The sequence below is a fragment of the Mustelus asterias genome, chromosome 1 (genome assembly GCF_964213995.1).
Source record: "Mustelus asterias chromosome 1, sMusAst1.hap1.1, whole genome shotgun sequence".
In the NCBI taxonomy this organism is placed as follows: domain Eukaryota; kingdom Metazoa; phylum Chordata; class Chondrichthyes; order Carcharhiniformes; family Triakidae; genus Mustelus; species Mustelus asterias.
In genome coordinates, this window is record NC_135801.1 from 41,610,263 (window position 1) to 41,625,782 (window position 15,520).

At 45.8% G+C, this 15,520-nt stretch overlaps 1 protein-coding gene across 1 annotated transcript in view; it reads left to right on the forward strand.

Annotated features, from left to right (window-relative positions):
* The window catches only part of gask1b (golgi associated kinase 1B), an 89,865-nt gene extending 76,315 nt beyond the window's left edge, over positions 1–13,550 (forward strand). Inside the window, exon 4 of the mRNA XM_078211954.1 lies at positions 12,333–13,550. Within this exon, the coding sequence (XP_078068080.1) occupies positions 12,333–12,540 (208 nt within the window). The 3' untranslated portion in view covers positions 12,541–13,550. The remainder of the gene's footprint in view (positions 1–12,332) is intronic.
* The last annotated feature ends 1,970 nt before the right edge of the window (positions 13,551–15,520 follow it).

A 15,520-nucleotide genomic window follows, 5' to 3' on the forward strand; every position in this document is an offset into this window, starting at 1 on the left:
CATGTTTTGTCAGGTATTACACCATCTAGCCCTCTTGCCTCACACTCCATCACCCCATGTCCCATCAATGCCAATCCATGTCTGCCACCCACACTTCAATGATCCCTCATCCCCCCCTGCCAACCAATACCCCCCCATCACTATTTTCCATTATGACCCTCCGTGCCAACAATCTAAATCCACCAAGGACCCCAGAAGCCATATTGAGGTGGAATAAAATTTAAGTTCTAAATATCTATTACAGACTTCACTATAATAATAAAACATGCCCATTCATGAAAATTTTAATTGCCCCTAAAGTACTTATCATAACAAACAGATATATTCATACCCCCACATTGAAGACAGCTAATCTTTTAATAATCTCTTTGAGCTATCAATCAAACTGGATACTTACAACATCCCCTGCTGGGATCATAGGTTATTGAAAGCAACCAACTATGAATAATAATACACTGATAGCCTTTGGGGTAATGAGAACATAAGAACATAAGAAATAGGAGCAGGAGTAGGCCATCTAGCCCCTCGAGCCTGCCCCGCCATTCAATAAGATCATGGCTGATCTGACGTGGATCAGTACCACTTACCCGCCTGATCCCCATAACCCTTAATTCCCTTACCGATCAGGAATCCATCCATCCGCGCTTTAAACATATTCAGCGAGGTAGCCTCCACCACCTCAGTGGGCAGAGAATTCCAGAGATTCACCACCCTCTGGGAGAAGAAGTTCCTCCTCAACTCTGTCTTAAACCGACCCCCCTTTATTTTGAGGCTGTGTCCTCTAGTTTTAACTTCCTTACTAAGTGGAAAGAATCTCTCCGCCTCCACCCTATCCAGCCCCCGCATTATCTTATAAGTCTCCATAAGATCCCCCCTCATCCTTCTAAACTCCAACGAGTACAAACCCAATCTCCTCAGCCTCTCCTCATAATCCAAACATGTCAACAAGCAACAATTGTAAATAATTGAGCAGATTTTTTTCAACTCTTATACAGAGAGGTGAGTTGGGATTTTTTTTCAATTTTTAAATGGCTGGGGATTTAACAATCTTGGCAGATTGACAGTCCTACAGACTTTATCCAACATTCATGAGCATTTATGTCTCTTCCATAAATTTATGAGCCCCACACTGTCGGTCCAGGCCCTTGATACAGCAAAAATCACGGTTCTTTGATCAAATAACCCTGCTGAGTTCTGATTTCCCTGATGTGTGATTCATGTCCTGGCCCCTGACAGATATTACCTTTCGGAAATAGTGGCTGGACTTATGGATACGTGTCCCTTGCTCCAATTTTGAGGATCCACAGAATCAGCTCCAGAAAACTCTGGCCAGAGTAGTCAATGCAATACTTACCTAGCAGGGGTGAAACCATGATCAGGTAGGGACAACCCCATTGCACTTGGGGTGTACCTGGAATCATGGTTTGCCTAAGTTAGGGTAGAGTAAAAAATCAGGGTAGCCATTGAGGTTAAACTGTGGCTTTACCTGATGCAATTTTTCAAAGACATCTTGGAGTTTTGGCTAAGATGAAATGTTAGATCAAGCCCAGGATGGGGTGCAATGCCTCATCCTGTTAGCTCGGATCTTGTTTGATCGAGCCCAAAATGGAATGCAATGTCTTGTCTTGTCAGCTGGGACCTGGTTTGTCCCTTATGTGGGGACCATGATTGGACTTAATTTGAATTGGCTTTTTAAATTAGAATTAAAGCACTGAAAGGTTAAAAAAAAACAATGCAGTGAGGAAGAAGCAGGTAATCCTAGAATGCAACAAACAATGGGAGAAGAGTAGAAATGTGCAATCCAGAATGGAAAATTGTTGGGGGTATGAGGGAAGGGATACTTGTAGAGTGTAAAATTAATTACAGTGAGGAAAGGGTAATCCCAGTGCAATAGTCCATGGGAGTAGGGGAGGAGCAGCTAATCTCAGATTGGAACAGTTGATAGGAGTTTGGGATGAGTGAGTAATCTCAGAGCAGAATTTATGATAACAGTGAGTTTTGTCCTTAGTTCAAATTTAGTAGTATCTCAAAAGTAAAGTATATCCATTAGTACTGTATAAGGGCAAAAAAGCAAAATATTCATTGTGTCCCATTTGTGCCAAGATATGTAACCCTGTGGGAAAAAAATAATGCGTAATGGAATGTGTTTAACTCCATGTTAAAAATACCATGTCCCAGTGAGCACTGTGAAATCTGCAGATTCTCTGCTGGGTTATGATGATTAATTAACATGGAAGTAACTCACATTTATAGATTTCCCACAACAGTTGTGACATTTTTGCAACTAGAACATGAAATCCCCTTAAACTGTTAAATTTGAATGGCTAATTCAGTTGCAGCATCGTAATTCCCAGGGTAACAGAGCCAAGTTTGATCGGAGCCAGAGCTGAACTATAAAGCCCCAGTCTGAAGCTGAATCTTTAATTCATGAATGGTTATTTAATTGGTGTGTCAGGTCCTATTTCTGTTGAGGGCATGTAGTTTAATTATTCAGAGGAGCAACTGAGGTGATCAATTTATTTTTCTACTTTGAAGCATCAGCAGAGGATGAGACAAGGACCTGGGTTTCAGGCAGGGCACTGCTGGAATAGAATGGAAATGGAAGCTTAGTTAAAGCTGACTTTGAAAGAATCCATTTACAATTGAAAGCTGCCCAGTAACAAATCCATTTTCATTTACCTCGCACAGAGAAAAGAGACTTGCATTTAGCTTGCATCATTTGTGACCATGCAAAGTAGTATGCAGACAATGAAATACCTCTGAAGTGTAATCACGGTGGTAATGTAGGAAATGCAACTTTCAATTTGCTCACAGCAAGCTCCCTCAGACCCGATCTGATCATTTGTTTTAGTGATGTTGGTTTAGGGATAAACAATGGCCAGGATACCAGGTTACTTTCTTTGAATAGTGCTATGGATCATTTTGGGTGGAGTTTTAACCTCCAGTAATGGGTGGGTTTGGGTTATGTGGGAAGTAACAATGTAGGACAGAATTTTAAGTTCTCTCATGGAAGGATCGGCAGCCAATTGTTGAGCATAAAATTATGCGTAATGACGTGAGAACCTTTCCAGCCTGTCCCTGAGCCCACCACCATTTTACATATGGTGGGTGAGGTGGGTGATGCCTACTCACTCTTGAACCAATTAAGGTAATTAGATAGTCACTTGATGGCTACCTAAGGGCTCTTCCTGCCCCCATTGTAATTTTTGTTTCAGTGGGCAGAGGCCAAAGCCAAGTTTAAATCCCAAAAAGTCACATTCCTCCAGTATTGGTGGACAGATGGTTCTTCCTTTACAGGCCCCCTAGGTCCATCAGAGCTCATCACTATTTTCCCCCCATTTCCTCCACCTGCGAAGGCTTGTGCACCCAGCACCCAACCACCTTGTTCCCACTGCTGGGACCCCTGAGCTTTTTCCCACTGAGAATCCTCCAAATTACCTCACCATTTGGCTCCAGCAAAGATCTCCACTCCCAATGGGCTCTGGGACCAGAGAGATGCCAGCCAATTGATTGGCTGACAGCTTTCAGAGGCAGGGCTGCCCACTGGGCAAGGGATAAATTTGGTCCTGATTCAATTAACTTGCCCACGTGAATGGCTGCTGGATTACAGGCAGAAGAGGGGTGAACGCAACACTGAGTTTTTCACTGAAGTAGAGGAAACCCCAGCAAAAGGTAAAGTCCTGCTTGTAGATACCTCAAACCTAAATCCTGAGTATGCCCACCTCTGGTATTAATGTAGGCACAACAAAGGCAGCTCCCAGCAAGCAGGTTGCTAATTGAAATACTTTAATGAGGTGGTTTCTGGTCCAGGAAGATCAGGAATGCTTCCTGCATCTGTGCGGGCAAACATGTGGGGGCGATTCTCACATCCCGATGGGCGGCACGGTAGCACAGTGGTTCGCACTGCTGCTTCACAGCTCCAGGGACCTGGGTTCGATTCCCGGCTTGGGTCACTGTCTGTGTGGAGTTTGCACATTCTCCTCGTGTCTGCGTGGGTTTCCTCTGGGTGCTCCGGTTTCCTCCCACAGTCCAAAGATGTGCGGGTTAGGTTGATTGGCCGTGCTAAAAATTGCCCCTTAGTGTTCTGAGATGCGTAGGTTAGAGGGATTAGTGGGTAAAATATGTAGGGATGGGGGTAGGGCCTGGGTGGGATTGTGGTCGGTGCAGACTCGATGGGCCGAATGGCCTCTTTCTGTACTGTAGGGTTTCTACGATTTCTATGATCCCGCTGTGCTGCTTTTGTAGCTCAGCGGGCCAGGAGACTCCAGCGGAGGCCGTTTCGCAGGCTCCCCAGCCTCTTCTGGCGCCACGGCCTCCCAGAAATTGGCGAGGAGATGTTGAATGTATTCAAAACCTAATTTAAATATCAGTTGAATTCCATTAGTGGGCCCAGGACTGAAGTCACTGGGCCTGCTAGCCTCTCCCCCACCCCCCTCCCGCCCTAACCAGGAGTATTTCACTCTAGTGGGGTTTAATACAGCTCCCCACTTGCGGGGAGCTTGCAGCCTGACCCCATTGGAGTGAAGAGGGGGCAATCAAGGCCCCCCGGAGGGTCAGGCATCGGGGAGGGTGCCCCCTGGCCATTATCACCTCGGCAGTGCCAGCCTGGGCACCTTGGCACTGGCCAAAGGGTGTGCCAATGCCCAAGGGGCATCTTGGCACTACCAATTGGGCATCAGGCAGTGCCAAGGGGGCAGGGCCTAATGGCGGGCAGGGCCTGATGGGGGCAGAGCCTCTGGGGGTAGCGATTGGTGAGGGTGGTGGGGGTCCCGCTGCCACTCTGCATTTGGGCTGAGTGACAGAGGAAGAGAGGCCAGCGATCAGGTTTGGCCATTGGGGTGGGGGTCAGCTTGCTGGGGAGGGTTAGGGCTACAGGGGAGGGTAGGGACTGTGGATGAGGGGGTGGGTCAGGGCTGCCATGTGGAGAGGGGGATTGGGGAGGGGATCTGGAGATAGGGGCTGCAGGGAGCAGTGGGGGGAGGTCGAGGTGGGCTCAGAAATGTTTGGGGGGGGGGCCATGAGGGGGACGCATGGCTGGCGATGCGGGGGTCACGGGGCTGGCCAGTGATTGGGGTGGCCAGCAATCGGGAGGCCGGCAGACAGGGGCCACTGTGCATGCGCCGATCTCGGCGCTGACGGATCGGCACGTGCGCAGTGGTCCGCGCTGCGCTATGCTGCTGGCCTCTCCAGCAAGGATAGGCCCCGCCCCCTGATTTCTGGAATGAATCACACTGGTGCATTCTGCAGTGCACAGAGTATGGGAGATTCTTCTCTGAATTCCCACTGAAAAATTCAGCGTGATTTTCTCCAGTTTTTCCACGAATTCGACACTTAGAATTTTTTTGGGAAAATCGGCCCCGTTAAGTTTCCCAGTGATCAGACCTGCCGCCCTTTTGATCATCAACTCTCCCTGAAATCAGCAAATCTCCCCATAACCCACTTCTCTCCCTTCAATCTTTCACCAAACTTGCTCTGACCTCTCTGTGACCCCACTTCAATTTCTCTCTGACCTCCCCCATCTCTATCTCCAATATCTATTTGGCCCCCATCTCTCGCTGACACCTCCTCTCTCTCTGGTTTCTACCGGATGTCTCGCAACCCTTGTCTTTCTCCACAATATTTCCTTGACTTCTCTTTATCTCTCGTGGAACCCAATCCTGCCCACAAACTGACCACAGCAATACTCAAATTAATTACCATTGCGAGTTTCTGTTAGTTATGCCTATTTGGAGCCCTTTGAAGAAGGTTTTAAAATTATGCTGATTAAACAATTAATTAAGGACATTAATAGTCTCATTTTAAAAGCTTTTTAAAAATTAATTTATGGGATGTGGAAATCGCTGGCTAGGCCAATATTTATTGCCCACCGCTAATTGCCATTGAGAAGATGGTGATGAGCTGCCTTCTTGAACCACCACAGCTTCTGAGGTGTAGGTACACCCACAGTGCTGTTAAGGAGGGAGTTCCAGGATTTTGTACCACAACAGCGAAGGAAAAGCAATATATTTCTATGGCGATGAATGACTTGGAGGGGAACTTCCAGGTGGTGGTGTTCCCATGTACCTGCTGACCTTGACTTTCTAGATGGTAGCAGTTGTGGGTTTGAAAGGTGCTACCATCCAGAAAGACAAGGTCAGCAGCTACATGGGAACACCGCCACCTGGAAGTTCCCCTCCAAGTCATTCACCATCCTGAGAAATATATTGCTTTGTGGGAGGACTAATAAGGTAAGGGAATACACAATGAACGGTAGGACATTAGGAAGCACAGCGAACCAGAGGGACCTTGAGGTATATGTCCATAAGTCCCTGAAGGCAGCAGGACAGGTAGATAAGGTGGTTAAGAAGGTATATGGGATACTTGCCTTTATTAATCGAGGCATTGAATGTAAGAGCTGATAAGGCCACAGGTGGGGTACTGTGTGTAGTTCTGGTTGTCACACCATAGGAAGGAAGTGACTTCACTGAAGAGGATAAAGAGGAAATTCAGCAGGATGTTGCCTGGGATGGAGTGTTTCAGCTGTGAAGAGAGGTTGGGCAGGCTGTTTTCCTTAGAGCAGAGAAGGCTGACAGGGGACCTGATTGAGGTGTACAAAATTATGAGGGACATAGATAGGGTAGCTAGAAAGAAACTTTTCCCCTTAGTAGAGGGGTCAATAACCAGGGGGCAATGGTTAGAGGTAATGAGCAGGAGATTGAGAAGAGATTTGAGGACAACATTTTTACCCAGAGGGTGGTGAGAATCTGGAACTGACTGTCTGAAAGGGTGGTAGAGGCGGAAACCTCATAATGTTTAAGATGCATTTCGATGAGTACTTGAAATGCTATAGCATACATGGCTACAGACCAAGTGCTGGAAAATGGGATTAGAATAGATAGGTGCTTGATGGCCAGCACAGACACAATGGGCTGAAAGGTCTCTTTCTGTGCTTATGACTCTCTGGCTGGAATTTTACCGCCCTGTCCGCCAGGGGAATCAGAGAAGGTGAGGGGTGGACAATGGAAAGGTCCGCTGACCTTGGGCAGGATTTTACAGTTTCGGACGAACGAGGTCATAAAATCCCGCATTATGATTCTAGATTGAGTATCCAGTCGATGTGAATGACACTGGTGGGGAAATGGGATTTAGTATATGATGCAGGCAGCAGAGTTTTGGATGATATAGAATTGTTGGAAGATGGGTGTTGGAAGACAAACAATGAGAACGCTGCGGAAGTTGAGTATAGAGGTGGAAAACACTTGAAGGACCTTGGCAGCTGTGGATCGAAGGATAGTGATGCTGGCAAGCAAGAGGTGAAAGTAAGCAATCTTAGTAAGTGATGTGGGTTTGACATAGAGCTCCAGGTCAAACAGAATGCTGCTGATATGTGCAACTTGCTTCAGCCTAAGTCAACAAACAGGGAAAGGGTTGGATTCAATAGTAAACTTCTGTGATCAACTGAAAATTACTTTCATCTTTTGAAAAATTATTCATTTGTGGAATGTTCTGTCTTTCTCAAAACCTCATTGAAAATAAAATATTAAAACAGAACATGCTGGATAAACTCAGCAGGTCTGGCAGGATCTGTGGGGAGAGAAACAGAGTTAACAAGTCCATATGACTCTTCTACAGAACTAAAAAGGGATAGAAATGTGATGAATTATACAGTTGGAGAGGGGGATGGAGCAGAATAGAAGGTCAATGATAGGTGAGAGCTAAGGAGAGATTGACAAAGATGTCATGGACACAAGACAAATGGGGTGATGAGGGTAGCATTAAGGACTAAAGAAGTGCTAATAGTGACATAAAGGTAAGATAGCAGAATATATTAATAAGACAAAGCTCAGTGATCAATGAAAGCAAAACTGAAACACAAGGGGCAGGTGGTCCTGTGGGGGACGGGGGGGGGGGGGGGTGTTTGTGTGGGAACAACCAAAATGCAAAAAATAGTCATGACGGAGAGAAAAGTTCAAAGTGTCATTTAAAATAGATTGTCTAACAGTCATTGTTGTGGATTTAAGAGCAGCAGAGTAGAGGTAGACCTGTGTGTTGTTAGCATATATGTGAAAGCTATACTTGAGATCAATGGATGTTGTCATTAAAGGGCAGCATGTGAACAAGGAGCAGGAAGTCCTTTGACAAAAAGGGGAGGTTAAAGGTTTGCAATAGGTGGAGGGAATGAATGGATCAAGGGTGCTCGTTTTGTGTTGGCTGGAGTGATGAGGGTAGTTTAGAAATAAAGGAGGAATAATGCTTAATGGATGGAAAAGGTGAGAATTGGACACTATTTAGGACAGAGCTGGGATAGATTTTCCGGTGGAGAAGGATAAGGACAGTGTAGCTGGAAGTAGGTAGGATAATATAGCATGTAAGATAAACAAAGAAGTGGGAAGAGATCTTCATATCAATGATTGTGATCTCAGAAGGGTTAAGAAGAGAAGACCCAAAGAATAGGGGGAGAGTATATGCTGGGAACAAAGTAGTGGTTAGTGACTCAGCAATGGAATTTTTGACTGAAGCTGCAGGAGGTAGAATGGGGAAATGGAGAGTGTTTGAGACATTAATCCCGAGGGAATGAGCTGAGTGGACTGGTTGCTGGGATCAGCAATTGAAGTTGTTCGTCTGGGAGAGTCAATAATTGGTGCTGTGCGAGTGCAGCAGCAGATACACAGCATGTAGGGCAGCAACGAGAGCCATATCACTGGTATGCAAGCCGTGTGAAGCATGTCGCCTGTTGGGGAGTCTTTGATGAGCTGGAAACTGTAATGATCCATAAGCTAAGGTCTCATAAATGCCAGAAAAATAAGTGATTATTCCATAACGCATCAGGGATAACGAGGGAGGAAATATGCTGGGAACAAAGGAGTGGTTAGTGACTCAGCAGTGGAATTTTTGACTGAAGCTGCAGTAGAGTGGGGAAATGGAGAATGTTTGAGACATTAATCCCGAGGGAATGAGCTGATGGACTGACTGGTTGCAATTGAAGTTGTTAGCCAAGAAGAGTCAATAATTAGTGCTGTGCGAGTGCAACAGCAGATACACAACGTGTGGGGTAGAATTTTGTGTGTCCCAGGCAGATGCATGTTTGAAGAGCACAAAGTAGTGTGTGATGACCTTGGGCGCACATCCCAAGGTCATCCTGCACTCGTGCGCTATTTCAGCCAGCAGATACAAGTGTGCATTGACAGCACTCTATTTCAACAATTATGGAGCCAATTAAAGGTATTATCTGCTCTGTTGCCCAGAATATTATGTTGTCCATACAATTTTTAGGTTGCCGCATGGACAAAATGGGCAGGCAATCCGTTTTAGAACTTTTCTCAATCATGGATGGGAAATGGGGGGGCGGGTGGGGAAGGTTTGCTGGTGCACAATGATCTGAAGGCGCCTTCAGGTTTGGGACACCCTCCTCTCTGGGACCTGGGAGCGCTGGTCCTCCCTCCTTCCCTGGCCTACAACTTGACGCCGTGATCGCTGAGCCCCAGGCCATCCCGAACCATCCTGCCCCCATGATGCTTGGTACTTACCTTGGGAACGGTCCCGAGGCTTAGTTCCAGGCAGAGTGCTGCAGTACCTCTTCTGGCCTCTGCAGACTACATTCCAAGGACGGACAGAAGTCCTGCCCGTTGCCAATCAGTGCTCAATTGAGCATTAAATGGCAGTGGGATTCTGAGAGTTGGCGGGAGCACGTTACATGTCAACTCTCAGGATGGCGAGTGCTTATACTAAAAATTTTATCCATGGTTTAGCTCCAATGCAATGTCAAATCTGATAACTCCTCTGGTGGCTTAAGGACAAAGTCTAACAGTGGGGGCACTTGCACTGAGTCCATGGTGAGTCTGCTTGGATTATGAGGGGTCTGAGCACTGATCTGCATTTTAAATGTGGAGCCAGGAGGAACAGCTTCACATGCAGCACCCTCCTGGTGTGGAAGGCCACACTGGATCCCTTAACTATGCCGTTCCCCAACTCCCACGGCCAATGCTGGAAAACGGGTGCTGCCCCGTGCAGTTTTTCTTGTTTTAAAATGCTTCCAGCAGGACTGCAGTCATGGTAATGAAGTTCTGCTGTCATGTAATCTAGGTTAAAGGTGACAAAACATCTGGTTTTCTGAGCTGCAAAGTCACATCCTGGACATTTAGGAAGGCAACAATTAAAAAAGACAAAGGAAATAGCTTCTCAGAATGTGACGGTACCTTTTTTGGGAAAAGCTAGTTATGTTTTCATTTCTGCAGTTGGGTTATTTCCTGATTGGGAGATTTCTAATGTCGATGAAAGCTGTGACAATAGCTGCTGAAATTTGCAGAGACTGAAAATTATACAATGTTGGACTGTTTTGTCCAATGATTTTGGAAAGTCCTAATAGCACAAACATAATTACAGGAGCTACAGCCAATCCTGGATTGAAGCCAAACTGCCACAATCTAGCAACCTCAACAATGAAGCTGAGATTTCTTTTTGAAAGTTGGAGGCAAAGTGTAATTATGTATGTTTATGTACCCCTGCATTAAGCTTGGTCAATGAATAGACGATGTTCATCATACTTTGTCCGCAGGTCACTTTGGCTCAGTTAGTAGTCCTCAGAAAATTGTGGATTCATATTCCCACTCCAGAGCCATCATCTAGGTTCACACAATACTGAGGAAATATTGGCCCAAATCCCCCAGATCGTTGGAGCTGGGGCATATGTTGGGAAATGCACGTCAGGACCCAGGAAGTTTGGACACAAAAACATATGTAGACATTATCCAGGAAGTTTAAACTTCTGATGGGCTGGTTCCCTGCTGCCTGGGACCCTCTGCAAATGTCTCTGACCCTGAGCTCAGGACAGAGAATTGGGCCAGAATGTAATTAGATACTTATTCAGGAAATATTAGGCTGTTTAATACATGGTATAACTCAGTGGCTAGCCAGTGTAATTCAATGGAGCAATACTCCAACACCTTCAATCAACACTGCCCCTAATTCCCCCACCACCATCACTGACCACCCAACTTCCCCCAGACCACACACTATCTGACCTGAATATCGGGCCTGATTACCACCGCCCACCCCTCCCCCCCGCCCCTCTCACACCTGGTCACTAGACCTGACCCCTGACCACCCAACTACTGGGCCCAACAAACCCCCTAACCACCTGACTAAACCCCCAACCACCCAATTAACTGATTAACCATCTGGCCTGACTACCCATCCACCTACCCACTCTTCCACAAACCTAATCACCCACCTATCCATTCACCCATCTACCCATCCACCCCTTTACGCACCCACCCACCTGCCTATTCACTTTCCCACTCACCCACTTCACTCACCTGCACATTCACCTACATATCCAGTCAGTCACCCATCCACTAACCCACTCACCCATTTGCAGATCTATACTTATTAATTAAAAAACATGAGACCTTTAAAAACTTACTGAATAAGGCAGTTAATGTCATCAAAAGGGAATGTGTCCTCTCTCTTCCTGATTCTCCTAGGCTCACTAGACTTACTCTTGAGAGAATGCATTGGACGATTTCTGCTTCAGGCGAGATCGGAAGATATAGCTGGAAATGGGTAGCATTGTCAAGATGGAGAAAACTTTGCATGCAGCGGGAGGTGCACAAGATTGCTGCTGATAGGAAGATCTAGGCCAGGGTATTGTTGGATGTGACAACTTAGAATCATAGAATCCCTCCAGTGCAGAAGGAGGCCGTTCAGCCCATTGTGTCTGCACTGACCACAATCCGACCCAGGCCCTATCCCCATAACTCCATCTATTTACCCTAGCTAGTCCCCTCGATGCTAAGGGGCAATCTAACATGGTCAATGAACCTAACCCGCACATCTTTGTATTGTGGGAGGAAACTGGAGCATCCGGAGGAAACCCACGCAGACACGGAGAGAATGTGCAAACTCCACACAGTCACCCGAGGCCGGAATTAGACCCGGGTCCCTGGCGCAGTGAGGCAGCAGTGCTAACCACTGTGCCACCATGCTGCCCCTTTCACGGAAGCTATTAAATTGAGGCAATTTTGTCTATATGGTGGTGTGTAAAAATATCCCAGGATACTATTCAAAAACAAGGCATTCTATTAATTGTTTCTATATTGACATTACCAATAAGAGATTATTTAGTCAATTGTTTCATTCCTGTTTCTGGGACATTGCTTCAAGAACTGCATAATTGTCAAATGCTTTTGGAAACTCTGAAAATGTGATACTGGAATTTTATTTTCATCCAGTTAACTGCCAGTCACCTTAGCTTATCACGTAATCTCCATACATGATGTAGTTTATATCTCCATTATGTGTACTAAACAAAATAGTTGTGATATAAAATGCTTTATTTTTATTATTTTCCATAGATTTCCAGAGTCTGCTGTATCCGTCCTAAAGAATGGACATCTTCGAGAAAGGCTTCTTCAGTCTTTGTTCCTTGACAAACTTTACTGGGAAAGTCAGGGAGGTCGCAAAGGAATTGAGAAGCTGATTGATGTGATTGAAAGGAGGGCAAGGATTTTTCTTACTTATATTAATGCACATGGATTCAAAGTGCTCCCGATGAATGAGTGATTGTTTGCACTATTGATTAATACCTTGTGAAGAATCATTCACTGACAACATTGGGTATTCCTCAAGGTTGTGTTTTCTTGTGGACAGAAATCTTCACTTATAAACTTTATATCACAAATATATCTTCAGTCATCAAAACGTACAACAGACATTTGAGAGGTAGGACGAGTCTTTGCAGCTGAGAAATTACTTTCCAGCAAGAGGAAGATAAATCTAGGTGGAGCACTTCTATATAAAGTATTTCCCCATTACATAGCGAAAAAATAAATTTATCAAAGCTTGCTTCGGTCTTATAATGTTGGGTTGCTTGTCTGCTGAAAAAGCCAGGGGATTGACCCCTTTGTGTAAATTGGGTTACTCCATCACATCGCATGAATCAGTTAGTTTACCAGAATTATGTAACTCTTGATTGCTTGCAGGCTGCTGTGAGATTACATCCCCTTTAAAGAATGCAAAAGGCACTCCACATCAGTCACCCATGGGAATGGCATGGTAGACATCATGTAGCTTTCAAAAAAATAGGGATATTGTTAGAAATAAAGAATGTAAAACTACAAATGTTGCATATCTGAAATAAAGCCATAAAATTTCAAAATCCAGTCAGTGTCTGTGGAGCAAACGGATAAGTTATTAATTCATGCATTTGGGCGTTAAAGCTGAGCTTCTGTAAAAGGTGATACCTATAGAAGTCTTTCTTCAACTACCTACTGTGCTGCATATATTTCCAGTATTTTCCAAACAAATTGACACCTGTTTCTTAAAAAAACATTGATTAATCTACCCTTCTCCATCAAAGAAATTGGGAATACTTTCAAATATACTCCCCCAACTTACCATCCATCTGATACATAAGTACAACCATCTCTGTCACATGTCTGAGCTATTTATCCTTTAACTGCTTAAGTAAAACTAAGGTAGTTATAAATTATAGGACAGTATCACCATTTCTGGGATTTCCCAAATTTCACATGATATTTCACTATTAAATGCAGGGAGACAACAGCAGTATTAAAAATACCAAGAAAACATTATCAATCCCTTTAATTTTAGCAAATAATTCCCTCTCATACAAGCAATAGATTAATTGTATTAACAGTCCATAGAAGTTGCATTTTGAAAAGCATGTTATAAAGCCAAATTCTAGCTTCACCTCATACAATATAAAAAATACGAATTTATTACAGGTGGAATTCTGTCTAACTGTATGGCTGAACTTTATTGGGGAGGAGGGGCATATTGCTTGCCCCCAACCCCGGAAGGAAAGTTGGTGATGCACTGAATGACACTCAACAATAACACACTGCCAGTGGCCATAAGTGGGTAAGGGTTAAATGTCTACCCCTCAATGGGAAGGTATTCTGCCTTTGAGATTGATTGGCCAGAAGCTCGAGCAGTCCCAGCAGTGCCAGAGCTCAGTAGTGTGTGCTGTTGGGAATGCCCATGGAAAAGATGAATGGTCGCGATTCTCAGCGCCTGTTCACTGCAGGCGCAAATCCCATTATGGCCACTAACTCTCACAAGAGGGCCATAAGGGGAATTGCAGCTGCAAGATCGAAGATTGTGATCTTCCCCGCAGCGCCCGCCCTGCCCCAGAAGGGGTGTGAACCTGATTACCATAAATTTTGATACATTTTAGGATTACTAAATGGCTTAATGCCGTTGCTTGTGATGGCGTTAGATGTGTGCCCCCCCTCTACCCCCCCAACCCCCCCCCCCACCCCTCACCGCCCGCTGGCATGACATCACGCCGATGGGAATCACTACTGGCTTCCACAAATGGACACCTGTTGTGATGACCATGACAGGGACAGGAAGGTGAGTCTTGTCCCAGAGTGGTGAAGGACATGGCTGGACAGTGCCCTGATACTGCCAGGGGTGGGACAAGGGTTGGGCTAGGAGCAGGGCCTCCAGGGAAGCCCACTGGGGAAGGATTGAAGTTAGTGTTAGGATGGCATGTTAGGGCGGCACGGTAGCACAGTGGTTAGCACTGCTACTTCACAGCTCCAGGGACCTGGGTTCGATTCCCGGCTCGGGTCACTGTCTGTGTGGAGTTTGCACATTCTCCTCGTGTCTGCGTGGGTTTCCTCCAGGTGCTCCGGTTTCTTCCCACAGTCCAAAGATGTGCGGGTTAGGTTGATTGGCCATGCTAAAAAATTGCCCCTTAGTGTCCTGGGATGCGTGGATTAGCGGGTAAAATACGTAGGGATATGCGGGAAGAGCCTGGGAGGGACTGTGGTCGGTGCAGACTCGATGGGCCGAATGGCCTCTTTCTGTACTGTAGGGTTTCTATTTAAAAAAATGGCAGGGGTGGGGGGGAGGGGGGGGGGGGGGGTGAGAAGTGGGGCCTTTAACTTTACTTTGAAATTGGTGATCTCTGTGGAGCTGGCCTTGCTGACATGTTTAGAACCCACCCCTCAAAAAGGACAGTGCAAAACATGCCCCTCTGCTTTTTTATAACAAAGTGTCGGAAGATTTGGAGTGAAAACCTAGCTGTGTTTCTGGGGAGAAACACACCAGTTTTCAGTCAGAATCTGGCACTTTGCCATTTTTTTAGGAAAATTCTGCCCAATTGATCCCGAACTAAGGTAAGTCTTGGGCTCTTAGGGTAGGAAGGGATTGGGGAGCCTAGGAAGTAAAGCGAGGGATAACTGTGGCCGGGGGCGGGGGGGGGGGGGGGGGGGCGTGGGGGGCGGGTGCGTGGTAAGTGGAGGCCAGGTGAGGTGGAACCTGGTATGGGGCAGTACATCTTGGGGGGTGTCCCCGATGCGCACAGGACATCCCCAAAAAGATGCAACTCCCCCCCCCTTCCCACTTTTTCCATCAAGTTATTTTAAAAAGTGGCCTTCTGAATCTTGCTTGCCTGTCCACACCAACCGTTTTATGGCACAAGGCAGCGTATTATTTGGGTCAATTGTCCATTAATTATTTATTTATAAAATGGCAGGTGAGCTGCAAATTTTGGCGTTTGCTTGCTTACTAT